At 44.1% G+C, this 25,450-nt stretch overlaps 1 protein-coding gene across 1 annotated transcript in view; it reads left to right on the plus strand.

The window, feature by feature from the left end:
* Positions 1-25,450, plus strand: part of LOC131407635 (deleted in malignant brain tumors 1 protein-like) — a 171,392-nt gene that overhangs the window by 100,534 nt on the left and 45,408 nt on the right. The window contains 1 exon segment of the mRNA XM_058544392.1: positions 6,956-6,960. Within this exon segment, the coding sequence (XP_058400375.1) occupies positions 6,956-6,960 (5 nt within the window).

A 25,450-nucleotide genomic window follows, 5' to 3' on the forward strand; every position in this document is an offset into this window, starting at 1 on the left:
GTATTGTAAAAATTTCCTGAGGTGTCTCTGAAGTTCAGTGGGGTTACAGAACTCTGGCTACAGAGACTGCCCTGACTGGTGCAGTTTTATGGGAGATGCAATTACTGCCCGTCAGACCCTGAGTTCCCCTGGCCTCACTTACAACTGTCCCACCTCCCAATGGGTCTCTGGCTCCTTTCTCTCACACCTTTGCTGCTAAAGTGACTGTTGGGGGAAAAAGAACTCGGTATTTGAATGTGAGTTGAGAATGGAGGAAGGAAACTCTTGAAGGCAGAAGTAAGACAGCGAGTGGAGCCTGGGTCACATTTCCAGGCAGAGCCAGGCTGCCCTGGTGACAGCTCCCATCCACCCACAAAAAATTTCTACCCTAAACCCCACGGACCAGTTTCCTGGCTCTTCTTGTTGCCGCATCACCTGAAACCCTCCCGTTAGAGACACACACAATCCAGCGCGAGCTGCTCTCTCCACTGGGTGTAGCTGGGAGATGCACCCTCACCATAGCTTAGTGAAATTTCTTTCAGTGGATTCTTAGGTTACTTTCCTTTTAACTTCGGTGGAGATGAGGTGCCTGAGGGGACAAGGAGGTGGTTGATATTAGGGTAGGGGTCCTGGAGGATACTCCAGCCCACGGGGAAAGTATGGCTGCCCAGTGCACACGGCAAGGGGAGGTGTGTCAGGAGACACAGCCTTGGAGAGGTTGGACACCAAAGACACCAGCAGGTTTGATGGCATCAGGGAGGGTTGCAGCTAATCAGGGACAGCCTCTGCTCATGGTCTTCACCTCCAGGGGCCCATGGGTTTGACCTCTGAGTCTCCTCCTGATTGACCATGTTTGGCTGGGACACAAGGTGTCAGTGTGTTTGCACCTGGAGAGGCAGCCTAGTCTGTGTGTGTGCAGGCTGAGGGAGGCTGTGTGCAGCCTGGGTGCAGAGTGTGGTGAGCCAGGCCGGAGAGAGGCTGTGTGTGTCGGGTCCACTGCATAGACAGCTAAGCCTGGGAATAAGAAACCCACGTCATATGGTTCAGATGGAAAAACCTGATGAATCTTGGCGGGGGGAGGGGGCGCGTGGAAGAATATATTCCAGGAAGAGGAAACAGAGTGAGCAAAAGCGTGGAGCTGCTAAATGGTCTGATGTCTCCATAAAACTCAGTGTGTGAGGGCTCATCACGGGGAGAGGGGCAGAGGGGAGAAGTGATTAGAGGGGAGGAGAGATCCAGGGGCCAGATGATGAAGGATTTTGTAAACTACGGAAAGGTGGGTAAACTCTATCCAGGAGGCAGGGAGCCATTGCAGGGTTCTCACCGAGGGTGGAAGTGGAGTCGGATTGTGTTTATATGCCTGTGCTGGATGGCGGAGGGTGAACTGGAAGAGGCCAAGGTGGACGCCTGCCTAAAATCCACATCGACATCAGCACAGAAACCCACATCCTGAGCACTCGTTGAGGAAGGAATCCCAGCGTGTCTTGGCTTCATGAGGATGGTCCAGACACAGGGAGTGTTGCTCCCGAGGGAGCTGAACCTGCTGGAAGGGCTGTGAAGAGGCCCCCACGTGCCCCAGACTCTACAGACAGAGGGACAGGACCCGGAGCCGCGGAGGACGGCCGCAGGCCAGTGAGGGGCTGTGCCTTTCAGGGGGCCGTGTCCTTTTTGATCCTCCTCACTCCCTGGTTGTCCAGATAAGATGCAACATCAAAACCTGAGTTTAGTGACCCCACGAACATTGTGGGCCTTTTGTTTCACTTTCTCAAAGCTTTTGTAGAGACCCACACCCTTGTGTAACAGAATTTGTTGTTGATTGGTGGGAAACAAGAAATTTAACACATCCTCCCCAAAATATTCTTGATCGTCAACCCCATTGCCGGAAAGGTCAGCAGAAAGCCAGCCCAACTAGGCCGTCTCCTGCCCCACGACAGGCCTCGGACACATGAGAATCCATCTTATTTTAAAGCCCCGTCGGGAGGGGCTTCAATCCCTTTCAGTGACGCCTGAGGGTCCAACACGGAGAAATGAGGATTTTCAAATGGAAAACCAAATGCAGAATTAGGAAAAGAGAGACTTTATTCAACACGATTACAGCAATAAGTAGAATGCCCCGACCACAAGATGGGTAAGTATCTCAAAGGTCAGGAGAAAGGACCTTCCTTTATAGGGAGGAGGACAGGAGGCTGGAGAGGAGGAGGGGGAGGGACGGGAGGAGCAGGTGTGATCAGACAGGTAACCAGGAGATGTCTCTCCTCGTGGTCAGCTGGTTCCAGAAGGTCTTCAAGGAAAGTTGTTCTGCTTTGTAATGCTTGTGCACCCTCAGTGGTGAGGCAAAGATCAGGGAGGAGAGCAGATTAACTAGAGTTTGGTTAAGTCAATTTAACAAGCATTTTCTTCCGATTGTTGAGTGGGGGAAAACAGTTCAGCTACTCGCTGATGGGAAAAGAGTAGGAATTTGGAGGGACTGTGTCTGGTTTGTCCTAGGTTATATACACATATAGTATGCATATATATTTATATAGAGAATATGTCTAATATACATTCTGTATAGTGTATACTATGTACACTACAGATTTTATAAATACACTAGAAAATGTCAAAGGGATTATAATAAAATCAATAAAAAGAAATTTTATATTCTGAAAGATATATGCCACATAATCCAATGAAATATACAATTTCAAAGAGAGTTTTCATATCAGGTCTCCCCAACCACAAGATCTGGGCTTGCACAGATGCTGGGATAGAACCTGTAGATGTTTCTGGAGAGGGTCCCTGGGTCACAATGACTCTCCCTCACCCCGTGATGGTCCAGTAGAACTTTAGCTCAACCTTATTTTAACAATCACAAAAAAAAGCCATGTGCCCAACACACCACATGGGCAGGCATGGATTAGGGAGGGCGCATCAGCAGTACCCCTGCATCTACCCACCTACCTTTTGAATCGGCGTAGTAATATACATCAAAGGGAGAGGCTGAGTGGTCGGATTTTCTGGTGTACTTGATGGTCATGATGTTGGAAGAAGAATGAAACGTGAGAACTAAACCTTCACAAATCTTCCCGTAGCTTTCAGATCCTGGAGGTCCATCTTGGATTTCCAAATACTCTTTATTACAGGTGAGGCTGTTGGGGCAGAGGGAAAGGCAAGCATCAGCCTTTGGAATCGTCCTCCCTCCAGCAGGCAGCCTCTCTCCACCAGGGACTGGACAGGATTGCACCAGTTTGCTCAGGAGAAGTGCCAGGCCTGGTGCACAAGGGAGGGAAAGTCATTCATTCTTCTGAAGAGACGACAGTCACCCCAGGACCCCCCCACTTCCACAAGAGGCCTTCCCCTCACCTGAGCTGCAGGTGACCTCCAAACCTCCTGAGAAGCCCTACCTACGGCTCTGGGATGCCCACACAGGAATTTTGAATCCGAGCCACTTGTCTTTCAGGCCTCCTGAGTGTAACAATTCAGCCAGCAAGTGGTATGTTCCTTGGTCAATGACAACTGTGTCATGCTGAGTGGCCCCAGACATGAGTGTATGATTCCACTCCTGGTTTTGCCCTCCACCTCCCTGGCAGATGGTGCCCAGCAACCCAAGCTTGGCCTCCATGACCAGCAGAAGTGAGAAGAGCATCCCATACACATGGAATTGTCACACTCCTGCTGACCTTCCTACATCTTTCCTCTACCCTTCAAGACCTGATTCCACACCCATCATCCTCACACAGTCACCAATATGTTTCAGGCACAGGAGAGAGGCCAGAGCCTCTCTGATTTAGAACAAGACAAGGAGGGGACATCCCACCAGGACACACACAGCACCCTTTATATTAGTTTGCTTTTGGCCAGTCTGAGTCCTTCCATGTTGCCAAGTATAGTCAGATCCAAAATCAATCTTTGAAGAGGACATAGGAACGTTGAGGGGAAAATTTCAGAATAATCTATCCGTCTGATCCTTGGAACAAAGGATGGTGCAGAAAAATGACTGACTACTTCATCCCTGGGGCATGGTTTGGGTAGATGGTCCAAGCATTTTTTTGAGGCAGGCATCTCTAAGTTGTCCTTCATGCCATGGAGCACCTATGTAACCTAGTCGGAGTCCCAACCTTGTAGCAGGTCTGGAGGGGCAGGGGTTCTTAGTCACAAGATTACATCATCTGTCTCAGCCACCATTGTGGGCTGTGTTTGGCTTTGTCTGGAATTGATGGCAATGTGGCTCCCATGTTAAAATCTGTGTAGAATGCTCAGAGATATTAATGCAGGTACTTATTGCTACATTGGAAATGCCTACTGTGGCCTTATCACTTCATTCACTCTTTCATTCACTCATTCTTTCATTCACCCATTCACTCTTTAATTAAAGAAATATTCCTTGACCCTGAAGAGAGACTCCTATGCTAGTAGACACAAACAAACACATAGGCAAGAGTAATATGACTCTAAGTTCCATCTAGAGTTCTGCATAGGGCAATGGATGGGGAACCAATGAAAGAAAGATCTGTCCAGCTGTGAAGAGTCAGGAAAGGGGTCTTAGGTGTTATGGAAAAGTTTGTCCTCAAGCAAAATCAGGAAATACAAAATGAGCACCCTAAGCAATGGGCAGGTGAGTCTGGAAGAGGTAGAAGGATGCATTCTAGGCAAAGGGGACAGTGTGAGCAAAGGCACGGAGCTGCTAAATGGTCTGGTGTGTCCAAAACTCAGTGTGTGATGGCTCAGCACAGAGAGGGGCAGAGGGGAGAAGTGGTTAGAAGGGAGGGGAGATCCAGCAGTCACCATGAAGGACTTTGAAAGCCATGCTAAGGAGAATGAACTTTATCCAGAAGACAGGGATCCATCAAAGTGTTTTCGGCAAGGAGTGAAATGCAGTCAGAACTGGATGGTGGATAGTGGAGGGTGAACTGGAAGAGGCCAAGATGGACTCCTTCACAAAAACTACAACATCAGCAAAAAGAACACATCCTGAGCACTCACTTGAGGGCAGGTATTACCAGAGCAACATGGAGACCTGGGTTCTCCTGGATGGTCCAGACACAAACAGTTTTTGGCCCAACATAGTTGGAGATCTTGCCCAAATGTTCTGTGAGGAGGCCGCCACAGTCACTATATGCTACAATAGAAGAAAAGGATTCCAGGCCCCCAGAAGCAGCACCAGGCCCCTGAGGGGCTGTGCCATCCCCAGGCCCCACACTGTTGTTGACGGTCCTAACTTCATGGTCCCCGCAATCACAACCCAACATCGATGATCCAAGTCTGATGAGCCCGCAAACAAGGTGGCTTTTATCTTTTACTCTTTTCAGAACTTGTTTAGGGACCTATAGTCATTACTAAAAATTAGTTTAAACGAGTGTAAAGAAGAAATTTAACACTTCTTCACCAAAAGATTCTTTATCATCGACAGCATCACCAGATGGAGAGCAGAAAGTCCACACAAACACCTCATTTCTGCCCCCTGAAGATCTCTTCCTAGTGCAGGCATGAGACGTGGCAAATAGACAATTCTCCTGCCCTAGGGAGGGCTGACCCCTCAGAGAAATGAGAACCCATTTCTCATCATCAAGACCTGTAAGGAGGGTTTACAGGACCTGCTCAGTGATGTCTTAGGCTCCAAATCTATAAATGAGGATAAAAACAGCACCTGCCTCAACAGTGTTTAGGATCAAATGTGTTCATGTTTGTAACGTGCTCAGCCAGTATCTGGACCTGGAAATCACTAGGGACATAAATCAGTCAATGAACCACCCACATGATGGGAAACATTCTTCCCTCTGCCCTGCATCCCTCGTGCTGCACTCTGTCCCCTTCCCTTCAAAGCTCTCGGTTGTGACACTGAAGACAGCGAAGCCTCAGCTCTCCAGACTCCAGCCCTTTGGAGGAGGCTCCATCCTCCTGCGACCCAGGCTCTGTAGAGAGGTGGCTCCCCTCCCTGTGCAGTGAGGCTGTGCAGACTGGAGGGAGGAGGCTCCCAGGGCCGTGGAGGAGCTGCAGTGGGGTGGGGAGGAGGAACAGGGAGGAGCCTAGAGGGGTCGGGGGAGAGGGGGGTTTAGGGATGGTTAGGACTGAAGCTACTGCCAGGGTCAGTAATTCCAGTTCTTTTGGTCAAGACCGTGTCCTGATACATGCGTTTCCCAGAGAGCCATCGGGACTCCAACCCCACAGCCCACCTCTGTGTGAGGAGGGGAAAGGGGGACACAATACTGTCTGCATTTACCTTCTTTCCGTGCAGCAGAAACCAGTGTGGCTGAAAAGAAATCAAAACAGAAAAACAAATGAAAAGCTGGAAGTTACTGACGGGTCAGGGCTCGAGAATGGAAAATGCACACACTGTGAAGAGGAGGTGCTGCCAAGGGATGGTGCTGAGCATGAAGAGGAGACAGCGTCACTGTCCTGGTCCCTGGGGACAGTCCTGGTCACACAGAGGGAAGGGCAGAAAGAAAGTCTGGCACTCAGCGTTCAAAGACTGCTCATTCAGTGGCTTTCTGCTTCTTCTCCAATTCTACTCACTTACTGTACAATGTTCCCACTCCAGAGCCCAGTCAGAGCAGTCAGTCTGAAGAGGGTGACCTACGAATCCCGAAATTTCCTGGTTTTAGCACTAAAAGTCCCTTCTCAAAAGAAACCTCTCAGTCCAGGCCAAACCAAACAGTTGGTCACCTTAATATAACCTGAACATTTCTAGCAAATTCTGTAATGAGACCAATGATCAATTTGATGTTGGAGTAAACCAACTGAAGAAAATTTTCAACTGAGGAGAAATGAACCATCTTAATTTGTGGAAGTTTCACTATATCAGGGACCTGAGTTCGGTGCTTGGATCCAATAGACCTTACTGCAACACATGGCCTCCCACGGGTGATGTGCACTGTGGCTCATCATTTAGATGGGACACAGTGGGCACAGCATAGCTGAGGAATCAGACGGCCCTGGGTCACAGACCTGGGGTCGTGAGAGCTGGGTGGCTTTGGACAAGCTATTTACTCTCCCCAAGCCTCAGTCTATTCATCTGTAAAATGAGAATCTTAGCAGCAACTACCTCGTAGGTTCAGGAGGATAATCCACACAGACCAAGTTTCAGGGTCCCGTGCAGGGGGGCTCTCCATAAAGTTACCTGTCACTGTCAACATCCCCAAACTAGATGATGTTTCTTTCTTCGGTGAATTAGAAATCAACAAATGCTCTAGAACCTATGTGACAATAAAGCTCAACCAGGACACTGTGAGTCCATCTCCAGCTGCCTTCCTGGGCGCTGAGGCCATTGGTCTTTGGAAGAGCAAAGAAAAGTCTCCCCATACCCGGGGTGTCCATCAACTCTGCTTGGGAAGATAAAATCTTCCCTGCCAGGTTCACCTTCACCATGTCTGGGCTGAGCCTAGGGCTGGCCCTCAGTAGATTCTGGTGTAGCTTTGCTTAAGGCTGGAGGGAGACAAGGATGCAGGGAGGCCCACAGAACATGTGTCAAGGTAGGGACGCAGGAGCCCAGAGAATGTTTAAAAATCAACATGGCCTGAGCCCAGGCAGGGGCCATTCCCCTCTGTCCCTCCTCCTGCAGCCTAAGAGCAAGGTGAGGCATCTTGTTGGAGGAGAGAATATCACCCATGGGCTTCTTTGTTAGCAACACACAAACTGTGCAAAATCTCTAAGCTGAACAGGAAAGCAGAGAGAGGCCCAGGAGAAAGGGGCTCGTGGGCTGTGGGATACCTGTACCGAACAGCAAGGCCCAAGCGAAGGTACTGGACAGCCTCATCTGAGCAGGCCTGGCACCAGCCTCAGGAGTGAGGTTGGCTCTGCAGGCCTGGGGCTATATAGAGGCAGTTCCTGAAATCTGATCTCCGCCCCTCCTTCTGCAGCCAAGGCCAGCAGAGCTGCAGTAGCTGAGGGAGCTGCAGGAGCTGAGGGAGCTGAGGGAGCTGCAGGAGCTGAGGGAGCTGAGGGAGCTGAAGGTGCTGAGGGAGCTAAGGGAGCTGCAGGAGCTGAGGGTGCCGAGGGAGCTGAGGGAGCTGCAGGAGCTGCAGGAGCTGAGGCAGCTGTAGGAGCTGAGGGAGATGCAGGAGCTGAAAGTGCTGTTCAAGATGAGGGAGCTGCAGGATCCACTGGGTTCTAGAGAAGGAAGTGTGTCTGCCTCTAATTACTATTTATCCTTCTCAGCCAATTTCTGTGTCCTTTCTCACCTAGAGAGAGAAATAATAGCCAGCTTCTCCATTTCCTCTCCTCTGTCTATGGTCTTGGATGAAGAGTGACAAGTTGGCCACAGGCCAACAGGACCTGCTGTTTGGGGAGCCCTCCTGCCTGGGATTAACTTATAGCATTTTCACTTCCAGTAACTTGCACAAGGCTCACAACACCTGATGGGGGAGACAGGCCAGGTGTCCTTGGACAGGTGAGGAACTGAGTTCACAAGAGACAAAGAGACTTGTCCAAAGTCACTGAGTGACCGTGGCAGAACCAGGATGAGGTCTGACCTCCTGACTGCCCAGTCTCTCTAAGAGCCCTCTCTGTGTCACTCAGGGCAAAGGCACATGAACAGGCCCTCAGTCTGCTCCAGGTGTGAGTCAGTATTGGTGGAGCAGCTGCAGGGCAGATCAGCCTGTGCATGGGGATGTCCACATGGATGACATGTGTACACATGTCTGCATTTACTCTGTATTTATAATACCAAGACCATGTGGCTCAGTCCCAGGGCAGTGTCACAGTTATAAGAACCCAGTGGAAGTCCCTGGACAACAGGCTGGCAGTATCTCAATAGGTTACACAAGAGTTACCATATGGCCCAGCAAGTCCACTAGGTATATACCCAAGGAAATGAAAACATAGCCACACGGGTACCGCTTCATGAATGTTCATAGCGCCATTACTCATAATAGCCAAAAAGTGGGAACAACCGAAATGTCCATCCACTGATGAATCTATAAATAAAACATGGTCTACCCATACAATGGAAGTCATTTGGCCATGAAAAGGAATCGTGGCCAAGTCGCCTACCAAGGAAGCTTACCGATTTACACACCAACCAGGAGAATGAGTGTCAATTTTCATGAAATTTGAACACCACTGCATTTTACCAAATCTTTCAACGTGCTTTGCTGATCAAATATGCTGGAAATAATACATAATTTTTATAAATGTGCATTTCTCCAATTTTCAGTGGGCTTGGACTTTTTTCATATGTTTCTAGTCCAACTGCAGCTCTTTCGTAAATGTCTGTTCATGTCTCTTGGCCAATTTTCTATTGCTATTGCTATTGCTATTGCATTGCTCATCTTCGTCTCATGAATCGTAGAAACTTCCTGTACTTTCCAACCCATATCTTTCTTAACAGAGAGCCCTAATGGGTTCGCAATGTGCAGGAGCATTCTAACTCAATTAGAACACAGGGAAGCTGCTGTGAGCCGTCTGGTGGCTCAGAGCTCTCCTAGCTGATGATGGAGGAGGAAGCAAAGCTGGGGAGACTACAATGCTAATTCCACTTTAGTGGTGAAGCCTACTGGTTATTACCAATATAACACGCAATACTCCTCACCATTGTCCTTCCAATTAGAATCTCTCTTTGGTAATTTTTCCCCACATACCCTTTACAAGTGCCCTGCACACAAAATACTACCAGCCCCTTGATCTGGGGAGAGTTCAGAGGAGCTCTCCAACTGGATGTAAATGCCCGGATGGGGCAAATGTGGGAACCATGGAGAGAAGGCAGAACTTTATCTTATATCCCAGCCCAAGGATCCTGCCATGAGCTGCAAGGTGTCAGGCCCACTGCCCTCACCCAGCAGCAACCGAGCACATAGGGAGAAAAAGAAGGCACAGTCCCTTTTCCAGAGGACACTCAGGAATCAAAGTCTTAGGAACCTAGCATCACAATGTCCTTGGAAGAAAACTGTAGGTTAACAGCAGCTTTTGAGGATTTGCATTCTTCATATCTTTGTCCTCAAAGGTCACACTAGTTTCTGAGTGACCCTAAACAAACCTGTTTTTCTCCTCTTCGTATGTTCCTTCCTCATGGACTGCCACAATGCAGCTCTTTCTTCTCCTTCTCATGAGATTGAGTAGTTTTCTCCACCTTGTTCACAGACCCCCTGACTAACTGCCTTCCACCTCATCAGAACTTTCCAGCTACTCTCTTTCTATACTGTCCCATGGTCAACTGTAATCTCCTTGCCAGGGCCCTGGCTTTTATTTCATAAGCAAGAGTTCAAGGGTCCTTTGGGAATTTTGTAAGTTGCCTCCCCAGCATGGATTCCTTCCTTGTTGACAGATAACCACAGTTTTATCCAGATTTCTATTCCCACCCTGTGTGTCCCATGGACCTTGGGAGAAGCTGACCCCAAACCAGCTCTGAGAAGTGGCCTCAGTGGTGGAGGAGGTGGCATGAATGTCACAAGGAGGTTCGCCCTCCTTGTTGGTGACTGGTGCAGGAATGAGCCTGTGACCCAAATGGGCCAGTGAAATCAAAGGAAAGTTCTGGCCACAAAGGGAGGTGGGAGATGGCTAGTCTCAACATGCTACCAACTGAGAGTAAGGCCAACTCACAAGGGAGGCAGAGCAAGAGAAACCTTTGCAGGTCCCCTGGACAAAATGTCATCTTCAGCTTCTCAGAGGACTTAGGTGTATGCATATCTGCTACTTCTGTTTAGTGCTTCATCAAAATCTCCAAAAGCCAGTCAAAGCTGTCTGAAAATACAACCCCAAAAATATCAAGAATAATTAGAGGGAAATATGCAAAATATAATACTTGAAAAACACCCATCCTGATAGTTTACATAAAATAACTCTTACTGATTTAAACTGTATTAACTGGACTTTCCAAAACCAAATCATGAAATTGGTGACCCCTCCATAGAACCCATGATTACACACTGCTGCCTTCAGCTACAATTTCATATTCATACTGCAACAAAGAACCATGATACCATCCTGAGTAATTTTCCCTCATCTTTGGTACAAACACAAATTTTTCATATGAAACAGATCCAGAAAGTGCAAAGGACTTCATTTTCAGTGAAAACATCCAAATTCTTATATGGATTAATTGAGGCTCTGGTTGCACCTCTCTTTTTCTTTTGTATTCTGTGATAATGGCCACCAGGGAGATCTAGCACAAAAGATTTAAAATCCATAAAAATACCCTAAGGCATCATTGAATTTCCCTCCATTCCCATTAGACCCACTACTCACCATTGGGTAAGCCCTCTTCCTGGTGAGTAGTATTGCTTTTAGCATTTAGGCAGCCATGATGTGAAATTCTTTCAATCTCAGCTTTTGACAATTCACCTCATCTCCCATGTCAGAGGTTGTTTCAGCCATTTTGAAAATGAGGGTATAAGATATTCTTTCCTGCTTAGAGGAGAGGTTTATTAATTTAAATCTGAAACACATTCAAAGAGGAGGACTACCGCTTTTAAAGATTTATAAGGCATTCTTGGTATCAAAATCATGGTGGTATTCAAGGGCTTGTAATGTGAGGGGAAAAAATGCTCACTAATTATATCTTCATCTCAATGAGTACCAGGTTCATAACCATCAAAAGATAAACATTAAAACCCTAGAAAGGATTCCTCCAATAGCTGAAGGAAGTAAGGAAACATAAACCTGTTTTCCACGTTGCCCCTTCACCCCAGCTGTCTGTGCACACACAAGTGTCTGGGTAAAGATTTCTTATTACAATTCTCAAGGTTTGCACAACTCAAGACTATATTCCAACTGAACAACTTATTTGTTTAAAGAAAATTTTCTTAAATAAGGCTTCCTTAAAAGATTTATTTTGGGTACATGTGAAACATTTCAAAATCACATCCAGGAGTAGAATATAATGTAACACATGTGTACCCACCATACAGGTTTACCAAGTCTTCACATAATGACATATTTGCTTCAGAGCTTACAAATTCAAGTAGAGCTCCCTGCACACCCCTCCCAAGAGCTGTCCTATATTACAAATTCAGTTTTTATTATGCCTATGCAAGTTTCCAAAAGTTTACTAGATATTGATGCATTCATATACTTTATAGAGTATTGTGTCACTGGTTTCAAAGTTTATGGAATGGTTTCACCCTGCAAATTGTTGGAGACTTTTTGCTCAATATTATTTGTTTTGATATTTATCCATGTTGATAGAAATAGCTCTAGGTCATTCATTTTAACAACCATAAAGTGTTTCACTGCACGAAAAGTCTAAAATTTATTTATCCATTTTCCTGTGATGGACATTTATATTGTCACTGATAATTTGTGAGTTGTGTAGGGTAAGATACTAATTTTGTTTAGCTCCATGTGGATAGCCAATTGTTTCCCTGCCATTGGTCTACTTCTCTCTCCTTGTGCCAGTAACATGACAGGCTAATGAGCACAGCTTTATAACACTCTTTAATGGGTGGTAAGTGCACTTTCTCTTCTCTCTGTGTCATTTTTGTTCCTTTTCAAAATTGTCCTGACTATTCTTGACCCTTTGTTTTTCCATATGAGGTTTAGGTTATGTCATCAAAGTTCAGGAAATTTTATTTTGATTGGAAGGGCATTAAATTTATAAATTTGTTGGGCAGAATTGACATTTTTATGGTACTGAGGCTTTTAAACCATTAATATTTGTGTCTCCTCATTTCTTCACATTTTCTTTTATGTTTTTCAATACCATTCTATAAGTTTTCTCCATAGAACCCTGAGTAGAAGCATTATTATTTTTCACACATTGATCTGGCAACTTGAATCTTAATATTAGCTTTTATAATTTGACTGTGGATGATCTTAGATTTTCAATGTGGATCATATTGGCTGAACATAAGGATAGTTTTATTTCGTCTTTGCCAATTCTTATAACCCTTACTCCATTTTTTTGTCTTATTAAAATGGCTAAAGCCTCCAATACAGCGTTGGTTGAAAGAGATGATGACACCATTCTGTGTTGTTCTTCACTTTAATGGAATTCCTTCTGAAATCTCAATCATAGATTACCTATTTGCTGGAGGTTTTTTATAGTTGCACTTTATGGCATTAAGCTTGTTCCCATCAATGACTAGTTTCTAAGAGTCTTTTGGAATCATTAATAGCTACTGAAATTTGTTGAATCTGTTTCTGAATCCATTGAGGTATTAATATGGGTTTTAGTGTTTATTCTGTTAATATGAGAAATTACATTAATAGATTTTCTGATTTTGAATTATCTTTGCATCCCTGGGATAAATCTTTAGTTTTTAAGAATATTTTTTACACTATAAATGCAATTTGCTAAAATTCTATTCTATGTTATTTTATTTTATCTCAAGTTTGCGTATGTGTTCATAAATTAGATTGACTAAAATTTTCTTTCCTGCACTGTCTGTGCCCATTACTCATATCAGATTATAGTTATATCAGATCCTTCTAAATTTGGAAAATGAATTGGGTAGGCTTTTCACTTCCTCTAAGATATCTTGAAAAGATAAGGATTATTGAAGACAGTGATATTTCCTTGTAAAACCATCTGGACCTACAGCCTTGTGGAGTAGAAAACTTTTGATTACTAAAGCTTTTTTCAATGGCAACAATAAATATTTATTAAATCAAAGAATTCGTGGATGGATGAATGGATTAAAGAATTATTTTTAAAGAAATCTCTGTCATTGCTCTTGATTTCTTTAGACTATTTTTTTAGAATAGTTTAGAACAGTTTTAGGTTCACAGCAAAATTGAGAAAAAGGTACAGAGATTTCCCATATGTCCGTACGCCTACACATGCACAGCTTTCCCCATTATCATTATCACTCATCAGAATGCTATATTTGTTTCAACTGATGAACCTGCATTGACCCATTATAATCACTCAAAGTCCCTAGTTTACATTAGGGTTCACCCTTGGTGTTGTATATTCTATGGGTTTGGACAAATATATAATGACATGTATCCATCATTATAATATCATATAGAGCATTTTCACTGCCCTAAAAATCCTCTGTTCTCCACCTATTTGTCCTTCCCCTCCCAACCCCTGGCAGCCACTGAACTTCTTACTGTGTACATAGTTTTGCCTTTTCTAAGATGTCATATGTCTGGATCATACAATATGTAGCCTTTTCAGATTGGCTTCTTTCACTTAGCAATGTACATTTAAGTTTCTCTTTCGCACATCTTTTCATAATCTGATAACTCTTTTCTTACTGCACTGTCTGAATGTGCCAACATTTGTTTAACCATTCACCTACTGAAGGACATCTCGGTTGCTTCCAGGTTTTCAGATTATGAATACAGCTACTATAAACATCTGTGTGCAGGTTTCTGTGTGAACGTAAGTTTTCAGCTCTTTTGGGTAAATATGAAGAAGCATGATTGCTGGATCATATTCTAAGAGCATGTTTAGTTTTGTAAGAAACCACTAAATTGTCTTCCAACGTGGCTGTACCATTTTGTATTCCCACCAGCAATGTATGAGAGTTCCTGTTGTTCCACAACCTCCCAGCATTTGGTGTTGTCAGGCTTCTGGATTTTGGCTATTCTAATAAGTATGTGGTGGTATCTCATTGTTGTTTTAAATTGCATTTCTCTGATGACGTATGATGTGGAGCATCTTTTCATATGTTTATTTGTCATCTTTATATCTGCTTTGGTGAAGTCTGTTCAAATCTTTCGATCATTTTTTAATTGGGTTATTTGTTTTCTTATTGTTGAGTTTTAAGAGTTCTTTGTATATTTTAGATAACAATCCTTTATCAGATATGTCTTTACAAATATTTTTCAGCTTGTCCTCTCATTCTCTTGACGTTATCTTGCACACAGCAGAAGTTTTTCATTTTAATGAAGTCCAGATTATCAATTATTTCTTTCATGGATCATGTCTTTGGTATTGTATCTAAAAAGTCATCACTATAGAGTCAGTGCGCGCCTGGGGCTGCCACAGCAGAGCGCGCGCACTCAACTGCTTGTGCCACCAGGCCGGCCCCAAGGAGGACCTTTATTAATAGATGACTATTGTGAGACAGGGCAGGACAGAAGTCAAGATGGCGGCGTAGGCAGACTCTGAACTCACCTCCTCCCGTGGACACAGCCAATTTACAACTACTCGTGGAAAAATTACCCCTGAGACAGAACTGAAAACTGGATGAGAGGAACTCCTGCAACAACGGACAATCCTAACTGAGGTGGAAGAGGCAGAGACTCCCTTCTGGAGAGGAAAAACGCCGCCTTCACAAGCCGCCAGCTTCAACGGCCGCCGGGAGCAGCTCACAGGTACGCAGCCTCCCTGGAGGCGCGGGGCCCTGAGCCGGGAGCGCCCCCGCTGTGGGCATTTTGTGGACCCAGCACAATCGAGACAAGCGGCATAATATCTGACTGTGCCTGCTACTAAAACACTGGGGAGTACCCCCAGAAAACCCGGTTCACAAAGAAACTAAAACCGGCTCTTAAAGGGCCCGCGCGCAAACTCACCCATTTCAGAAAGCAACCTAAAATCACCAGAAAGAAAGGTGCACAGTGCTTTGGTGACAAGAGACTCACCTAATAGGCCCTGAGTGCATCTCGGTGAGGGGTGAGACCTCTCCAGGGACTGGGACATTGGCAGCGGCCATTGTTGTGGCCTGGTGTGGGCGTGCTGACACAGACGCCATTGGAGTTCTCCCTGAGGCCTACTAGCCCAGGGTCTGCCCCACCCGCTAGAGCACCGATTTAATCCAGCTCAGCCAGGGCAGGCAGCCCACCCTAGAGACTGGCCCCACCCAACAACAAGCCCTCAGGCAACTTGTGAGCCTGCATAGATTGGTGACTGGATTCTCTGCAGCCTGGCAACTGAGCCGACTTTAGTGGGGCAGGGTGTCCACAAGGAGCGGGAGGAGAGTGTGGGGCGGTGGCGGAGTGTGTGGGGCTCCCGCCGTGGAGAGACTGGGTCCGCTTGGGGAGGTCGGGGCACGCACACGGGGCAGGACTGTGTTGACTGTGTGTGTGGACCTGTGGGCGGCAGGGCTTGTCAGCTGCAGAAGACTTGTGCTTCTCAAAGACCCACATAGGGGGTTTGCCCCACCTTCCAAAGCCTGAAACAATTGGGTGCTCCTGTGCCTGAAGCCAGCCCCACCCAGCTGCAATCCTCAGAGAGCTGACAAGAGACCTAATAGGCTAGAGGTTTACAGCAATTGTAAGGCCCTGAGCCTAACAACCTGCCACGCTGGGGGCCTACTCACTTAAAAGAAATACTGCAACACAAATGTGGTATTAGAACTTGCAGCCAACTGTGCTGGGGCTCCCCACACCTCATAAAGAGACTGAAGGGCCCACAACAACTACAAGCAGCTGAGCATTACAACAGCTGGCCAGGAGCATAACTCGGCCTCCCTGGGGCACATACAGGGAGAGCAAACAGGCCACAACAGAAGGACACACGTAGCCCATGTAGGGGTCACCCCTGGAACATTGAGAACTGAGGGAAGCACGCTGGAAGCCTCCTAAGGCATCACTTACATAAGGTCATGTATCCAAGAGCAGGAGACGTAGCTGACCTACCTAATATGTAGTCACAAGCACAGGGAAAGAGGCAAAATGAGGAGGCAAAGGAATACATTCCAAGTAAGAGAACAGGACAAAACCCCAGAAAAGGAACTAAGTGAAACAGAAATGAGCAACCTACCCGACAGAGAGTTCAAACTAAGAGTGTTAAGGATGCTCACTGATCTGGGGAGAAGAATAGATGAACTCAGTGAGAATGTCAACAAAGAAATGAAAGATATAAAAAAAGAACCAATCAGAAATGAAGAATACAATACTGGAAATGAAAAATTCATTAGAGGGACTCAAAAGCAGAGTAGAGGATACAGAAGAACGGATCTGTGAGCTGGACGAAAGACTAGAAGAAATTACCCAAGCTGAACAGGTAAAAGAGAAAAGAAAAAGAGTGAGGACAGTGTAAGGGACCTCTGGGACAACATCAAGCACACTAACATCCGTGTTATAGGTGTCCCGGAAGGAGTAGAGCGAGATGAATGCTCTCCACCTTTGCCTCCTACAGCCCTGTACACAGAAGGCTGTAATGGTCCAAGGGTGGAGGAATCAGGTTGATGGAGAGATTCTAACTCCGTCAGAACACAGGAAAACCTCGGTGGGGGTGTCTGCCCACTCACAGCCACCTTGACCATGAAGACCTCTCAGTGGGCTGTGGTTGGAGGATGGTGTGAAAATGTTTCACTCTGTCTGTTCACTGCTAACTCCACACTCAGCTCAGACCTCAGTGGAAAGACCATGACTCAGCTCAGTGGCCGTGCTGAGCCTTGATGGCTCCATTTCCATCTGAGCAGCAGTCCCAGGCTGAGCACTTGGTTGCTAGAGGCCATGGAGGCTCCCACTGGACTCCATCACTCACTCTGGAGCTTCAACTCTGGGAGATTCAGTCACACAAATGTTTGTCTCTGATGCAGCAGGCATGCTGTTCTTCCTTTCAGAGCATGGGCAGTACAGGCTCTTGGCCACAAGAAGTATAGAGCCCAGGGGAAATGGAACTGTCCCCTTGAGTTGGCCTCAAACTAGAGACCCCAAGCTGGGGCTGAGAGGCTTCAGACTTCCGCTTAGCTAGGAGAGGCAGGGAGGGAATAGGGTACTGGGCTCAGGCAGCGGGAAATGAGGTGGGGCCTCCATGTCTTCTGTGCTGCAGCCCCCACCTCCTGCCTCAGTGTCCCTGACCTGCCCTAACCCGCACCTGGCGCCTTTCCCATCTCAGGGGCCCAGAGCAGGCCCAGCACCACATCACTGCCCACCTGGGCTTCTGTGGGGCCTGCTTGCATCAGAGATTGTGGGAGCTGCCAAGGTTTCTCCTCACCCAGGTAACTTTAGACGCCAAACCTACTGAAATTACTGAAATACACCTGCTTCTCATAAGATGTAACCCTAATGGAGGCATTTCAACATGGTGGAGACTGATGGAGCATTTGTCCAAGCCCTGTTAGTGGATTTGTCCCTTTCTGGGTGAACTGTGGGCAGTGGTATGTTGGTAAATATCTGATAACAGGCTCTGAGGGCAGAGATGGGGGAGCCCTGATTTATAGCATGATTTCTACGGTTAAATCCTCCCACTTGGGCCGCTTTTATTCTATTGACACAACGTCACTGAACACGGAGTTGGAAAAAGATGTGCTGTCACTCAACTGTATGTATAATTTCCACCAGACAGCTACACCAGATGTAAATAACCTCTGGGAAAGATAATAGTAAAATGGAGTCAAATAATTATGAAGTGATGAGTTTGAATATTTATTACCTTTGTTCTGAATACAATTTATTTTATTGTAAGTTTCTACAATTTAATTTTTCATAATGGCTGTGTTTAACAACAAGCTTGCAAAATTTCTGAAAATGTAGCATACCACAGCCCTGAGCTTCCCAGACTTTCTCCCTCCAGTCGGCACACACCTAGGCCGCCTCTCCAGGTGCACACACACTGACCCCTTGTGTCCCAGCCAAACACAGTCAACCAGGAGGAGACCCTGAAGTCAAACCCATGGCCCCCTGGAGCAAATGTCCATGAGCTGAGGCTGTCCCTGGTTAGCTGGAATCCTCCCTGATGCCATCAAACCTGTCTGGTAATGAGCCCCCTCATTGGGGAGAACTCCTCACCAGCCACTCCAGGGGCTTTGAGCCAGGGTCAGGACGCGAGGGCAAGATCTCAAGGGGCCTCTGGGCAGCTGCCTTTAGTCTGTTGTGGGGAGCAGGGTGAAAAGAGAGCTGACCACCCCTCTGTTTTCTGAGATCAGAATAGGATTGTGTTTCCTTAAAGACAGGGAGAGGGGGCACAACAGACTTTTACAGGAGTTCTTTATTAGGGCAAAAAACAATGGAACAGCTTCCTATGCTAGAGAATACTGGGCCCCCAAAAGAAACAGGATAACAAGCTCCCTGGGAGCAAAATGGCACTGAGGGGGAACTATGGCGCCCTCTGGTGTCCACAAGGGGAATGGCAGGAGTGTGAGTGGGGAGGTGCTGCTCCTCTGGGAGGGGCTGGAAGGCAGGTTCTGACCTCAGAAGGGAAAGAGGACAGCTCAGGACAGGTGCATGTGACCTGGCCTTGCTGTTCTCCTGGCCACTGGAACAGAGGTCTGGGGTATCTATCATTTTGCTAAGGGAAGAGTTGAGGGTCAGTGGGCTCTGAGCATGTCCTGAAGCTGCAGGGAGCGTGGAGAAGCCCCACCCCAGGTATAATGAGAGGTCCCGCCAGGCATAGCTGCTCTGTAGATGGGTGTAGACGTCACTACAATCTGCAAAAGTGATGAAATATGACATCCCATCCTTCCCAAAGTGTGATGAATTTGAAATATTAATATAGAATAAGATGATATTTAACACACAAGTCAATAATAAAGATAAAAATAGTTACTAAAAAATAGTGAAAAAAAAATCCACAAAGAAAATATAACAATCACAAGCCGCGTATCTAACAATATAACTGCAAAGCAAAAACCAACAGCACTACAAGGAGAAATGAATGTAACGGGTGATTTTACCACAAAATGTGAAGACAAATATTCAAAATTTGATCTAAAAGATGTATATAGAACCCTGTACCCTAGAAATAATTAATAGTCTTTTCAAGTACACACTGAACATTCACAAAAATTAATCATGTCATAGATTATTTTAAAAATTTAACAATTTCTAAAGAATAAATGTCGTATAGACCATGTTCTATAACTGCAATGCAATTAAATAGTAAATAATAAGTAAAAAGTATTAAATTATTTGTAAACTTAAAAATTAAATCCATCTCGACAACAAAAAAACAAACAACTCTATTAAAAAACGGGCAAAGGATCAGAGGGACATTTTTCCAAAGAAGATATAAAGATGGCTTAAGAGGCACATGAAAAGATGTTCAGCATCACTAATTATTAGGGAAATGCAAATCAAAACTACAATGAGATATCACCTCACACTAGTCAGGATGGCTATAATTAGCAAGACAAGAAATAATAAGTGTTGGAGAGGATGTGGAGAAAAGGGAACTCTCATGCATTGCTAGTGGGAATGCAAACTTGTGCAGCCACTATGGAAAACAGTATCGAGATTCCTCAAAAAATTAAAAATAAAACTATCGTATGATCCAGCTATTCCACTTCTGGGTATTTATCCAAAAAATATGAAAACACAAACGTGAAAAGATATTTGCACCCCTATGTTCATTGCAGCAATATTCACAATAGCCAAGACTTGGAAACAACTTAAGTGCCCATCGGTGGATGAATGGATAAAGAAAAAACTTTATGTATATACAATGGAATACTACTCAACCGTTAAAAAGGTGAAATCTTGCCATTTGAGACAACATGGATAGACCTTGAGGGCATTACACTAAGCGAAATAAGCCGGATGGAGAAAGTTAAATACCATATGATTTCACTCATATGTGGAAGATAAAAACAACAACAAACAGAGCCAGCCCTGATGGCTTAGTGGTTAAAGTTGGGCATGCTCCACTTCGGCAGCCCAGGTTCAGTTCCCCGGGCGTGGAACCACACCACTCGTCTGTCAGTAGCCACACTATGGCAGCGGCTCATGTAGAAGAACCAGAAGAACTTACAACTATATGCAACTGTATAATGGGGCTTTGCGGGGGAAAAAAGGAAGAAAAAAGGAGGAATATTGGCAACAGATGTTAACTCAGGGTGACTCTTTCCCTGCCAAAAAAAAAATTATAAAACAAAATTTAAAAGACCCAACAAACAAACACCTAGATACAGAGATCCATGTAGAGGGGAAGGGGGGAGAGAGGAGGATGAAAGGGGTGACAGGGCACATGTGTACAGTGATGGATAGTAGTTAGTCTTTGGGTGGTGAACATGATGTAGTCTACACAAAAACTGAAATAAAATGATGTACACCTGAAATTTATATAATGTTGTAAACCAATGTTACCTCAATAAAAAAATGAAGTGCAAAAAAATTAATGAATTGGAAAGAAAATGGTAATAGAAATTATTAAATATTTAGAATATAATGATGATGAATATAGTACACATCAAATTTTGTTAGATGCAGCTAAAGTGGTATTCAAAGGTAAATATAAAGCCTTAAAATACATTTATTTAAAACATAAAAAGTAAAAAGTGAGTTGTGTTAACTTTTTAATTAAGTAAATCTGAGGAAATAGAATAGAGAAGATCAACAAAACCAAAATCTGTTTTATTTTCTAAGCTAATAAAAGAGAAAAACCTCTAGCAAGAGTGATCAGGAGCTAAAAGTGGGGTGGGGGTATGGGGACCCTGTATTATTAAAAAAAGCTGCACATAGAGAAGATATTTTTAAAACAATGTGAATATGTAAACAAAACAACTGTATACTACTAATCTGAAACAGAAAAAAATGGATAGTTTTTTAGAAAATATAAATTACTAAAATTGATCCAAGAAGAAATAAAAATATTGACAAATAATCATTTAAAAATGAAATAAGCAATCACAAGTCTTCTACTCCAGGGCCTGGCCCAGTGGCATAGTGGTTAAGTTCGCCTACTCAGCTTCGGTGGCCCCAGGTTCGAGGGTTCAGATCCCGGGCGCAGACCTACACACCACTTATCAAGCCATGCTGTGGCAGGCGTCCACATATAAAGTAGAGGAAGATGGGCAAGGATGTTAGCCCAGGAACAATCTTCCTCAGCAAAAAGAGGAGGATTGGCAATGGATGTTAGCTCAGGGCTAAATTTCCTCACCAAAAAAAAAAAGTTTTCTACTCCAAAAGACCTTAAGTCCAGATACTTTTACAATGAAATAAAACTAAAAATCTTCAATAATCCTTATCTTACTTAAAATATCTTAGAGAAGGTAAAAAGGCTAACCAACTTATTTTCCAAGTTTAGGATGATCTGATCTAACTATAATCTGATATGAGTAATGGGCAAGAACAGTACAAGAAGGAAACTTCAGTCCGTCTAATTTATGACCATAGATGCAAACATAAGATAAAATAAAATATGGTAGAATTTTAGGAAATTGAATTTATCCATGTAAAAAAAATTCATTAAAAAATAGGATTTATCCAAGGAGGCAAAGATCATTCAAAATGAGATCTGTTGAAGGGTAACAGAATATGCCACTCCAAAATATACCTCTTTGACATAAGGATTATTTTGAGCTGATTATTTTTGAGAAAGAGCAGATGCAAGAGAAGCTCTGAAAACAGAGTAGAAGTTACCCTTCTGGAAGAGACATCTACTTTCATAAAGGTAATTTCCATTAGAAAGGGTACCTGTACCAGGAAGAGAGCTACTACCAGAGATCACCTTTTTTTCACCTGAGAGACTTACTTGTGCAGCAAGTCAGCCTTTGTTTCCCATACCTTGCCTCCCCTCACCTTGCCTTGAATTGCTTCCCCCTCACCTAGAAGCCTCAAACTTCTATCCCTTTCCTTAGCTCAGGATGGTATACAAGGCTCAATCATCTGGTTGCCTTTTAAGTCTCATATCTTTACAGGGCTCCATATGTATGTACATAATTAAATTTGTTTTTTTCCCTAGTTAATCTGTCCTATGTTGATTTAATTCTCAGAGCAGCTTTAGAACCTAGAAGGGTAAAAGGGAAAATTTTTCCTCCCCCACACTTTGTGCACAGACAGCTGGGGTGTAGGGGCAGTGTGGAAGACAGACTTATGTTTCCTTTCTTCCTTTAGCTATTGGAGGAATCCTTTGTAACGTTTTAACGCTTATGATGGTTATGAACCTGGTACTCATTGAGATGAAAATATAATTAGCTAACATTTTCCCCCCTCACATTACAAGCCTTTGAATACCGTCATGGTTTTGAAATCAGGAATGCCTTATAAATCTTTGAAAGCAACAGTCCTCCTCTGACTGAGTTTCAGGTTTAAATGGAAAAATCTATCCTCTAAGCAGGAAAGAATATTCACACCCTCCATTTCAAAAATGGCTGAAACAACCTTGGACATGAAGGATGAGATGAATTGTCAAAAGCTGTGATTGAAAGGATTTCAAGGGAATGGCTGCCTAGATGCTAAAAGTGATACCACTCACCAGGAAGAGCGCTTACCCAATGGCGAGTAATGGGTCTAATGGGAATGGAGTGGACATTCAATGATGCGTTAGGGTACTTTATGAATTTTAAATCTTTTGTGCTTAATCTCTCAGATTGCAATTACCACAGAATACAAAAGAAAAAGAGACATGCAATCAGAGCATCATTTAAACTACATAGAGATTTAGATATTTTCACTGAAAATGAAGTCTTTTGAACTTTGGGTCTATTTCATATGAAGAATTCTGAGTTTGTACCAAAGATGAATGATAATTACTCAAACTAATATTGAGGTTCTTTGTTGCAATGTGAATATGAAATTGTAGTTTAAGGTAGCAATACACAGGCCATCCTTCTAGTGGGTCACAGTTTCCACGATTTGATTTTTGAAAGCCTGGTCAATAAAGTTTAGGATTTTGTAAGTCAGTAAGAATCAGTTTATGTCAACCTTCAGGATGAGTGTTTTCCAAGCATTATATTTTGCGTAATTCCCTCCTCTGATTATCCTTGGTATTTATCAGGTTGTATTTTTTGATGGCTGGCTTTTGGAGACTTTGATGAAACACTAAACTGTAGTAGCAGTCGTGCACATTGTAGAGAAGGAAAAGTTTTCTTTGATCTTCTTAAGATCCTTGGCTGGGTCTAAAAATTAAACTGACAAAGACAGATTAACAGGAGAAAAGCATACAAATTTTTAGCATTTTTGCATGTACATGGGAGCCTTCACAAGAGAATAAAAACCCAAAGAAGTTATCAGAGCAGGAAGCTCTTAAACCTTCTAAACAAAGAAACAGTAAATTTGTGAAGATTTGACAAGACAAAGGGCTTTGGGCTAGAGCTGGTAAATGGTGAAGAAGCAACTAGGAAGATAAGGGTTAGTTTAACAAGGTGTGTTTATACAGATTTCTCAGCCCCAGGTTCCTCATCTCTAGGGATAAGAACGTCCTCCTTCCTCCTGGTGCAGGGAAGGTACCTTTCACATGGGAGTTTTATGTTCAGTCTCAGAGAAGAAGGTCAAGCTAGGGGGAGTTTGAGTGACCTTCCTGCTTCTGCCATTTTCCCAAACTCCTTGAGCTTAAGATATTCCACTTGCCAAGGTGCCATATTTTGGGGTAGCATGTTCTGAACCCCATTATTCCCCCATCTGAAACTTCTCCCAAGAAGTTCACAGTCTAGAAACTGCACTAATAAGTTGTTCCATAACCCATTGAATCTGTCTCTCAGACCTCGACATTTCTATGGAAACAAAAAAAAAAAACAAAGCTTAATGGTTAGAACAAAGCATAAACTCAGTTTTTGAGGCCAGAGGACAGTCAGTCGAGGAGATTTCTAGATGTTGGACTCAAAGTATTTTAAGACGGAGTGTGGGCGCATAGTGGCAACCTGACAGATTTTACCGATTTGCAGTTTGAATGTCTCTGGGAATGTCATCAGGTGTTCTGGTGAACTTTCTGAGTGGCCCACACAGCAATAGGTGTGAAGATTGTCCAAACATGATCTATTGAGGTATTTTTTCTGAAGTTTATGTCAAGTTGTCCAGCTTTAGCTTGCAGGTCTGCGGGAAAGGGGCAGTTTTAGTTCTCAATGATTACAAGTTGGAAGGGTGGGAGAATAAGTGGAAACATTAATTTAGGGAGTTGTAGTCAGGTTTTGGAGGAAACGAGAAGAATTCAAGATCGAGTCCAGTTTACAAGTAGATAACAAAACCTTAAAAACAGTGAACAGGTGTAGAATCTAATACCCACACAGGTGTGCTACAGTTTTCCATTGAGACATAATTTTTCTCTCTACAATTAACCCCGTTTCTATCAGAGATAATGAAAATAAGATTAATTGGTTTGCAAAATAAATCTAGTCTCATTAACTTGGCTTGCTTATTTACATAAACACAGCAAGAATAGTGATGACCATACAGGCTCTTGCTAAGTCTTCTTTGCCAGAACTTTCCATAAGGAATCTCAGATTAGACTTCTAAAAGCCTCTCAAAGCTAAGAAGCCAAGCCAAGGACTCACCACCAGATTTTGCCTGCAATACCTATAGATTTCGGTTAATTCCTCTCTTCTCGAGGTCCCCAAGATATCCTGAGTTTCCTGGGCCTAGTGTAGAATGTAGAGGAAGCCCTTAAGAGCTCTTGCCAGAAGCATCTTTCAATAAGGAAGCTAGACAACCACAGGCTTTCCTGATTGGATGTGCTGCCTAGAAACACTGTGAAGAGGTAGAATTTTGTTTTGATGCATAAATCCCCCAAATTTAAATCTCTCTTCCCCAATTCAATGTCCCAATCTCAGCAGGGGACCATGTTTTAGAATCTGGATGACTATATCCCTTCAGTGTGATGGTATCCATAGAGACAGACAGTTTGGGACTGTGCTTCCTTTAGCATCACCTCCCTGCCTCCTTCCCTTTTGAGTAAATTGTCTGTTTGGTTGGTCACATTTTTAAAGGTAAAGTTCAGTCCACAGTTACATTTATGTACAGGATGCAAAATACGTTTTTCTGTCTGCATATTCTGTGTTGCAAGTGATTG

This window comes from Diceros bicornis, chromosome 6 (assembly GCF_020826845.1).
Source record: "Diceros bicornis minor isolate mBicDic1 chromosome 6, mDicBic1.mat.cur, whole genome shotgun sequence".
NCBI lineage: Eukaryota > Metazoa > Chordata > Mammalia > Perissodactyla > Rhinocerotidae > Diceros > Diceros bicornis.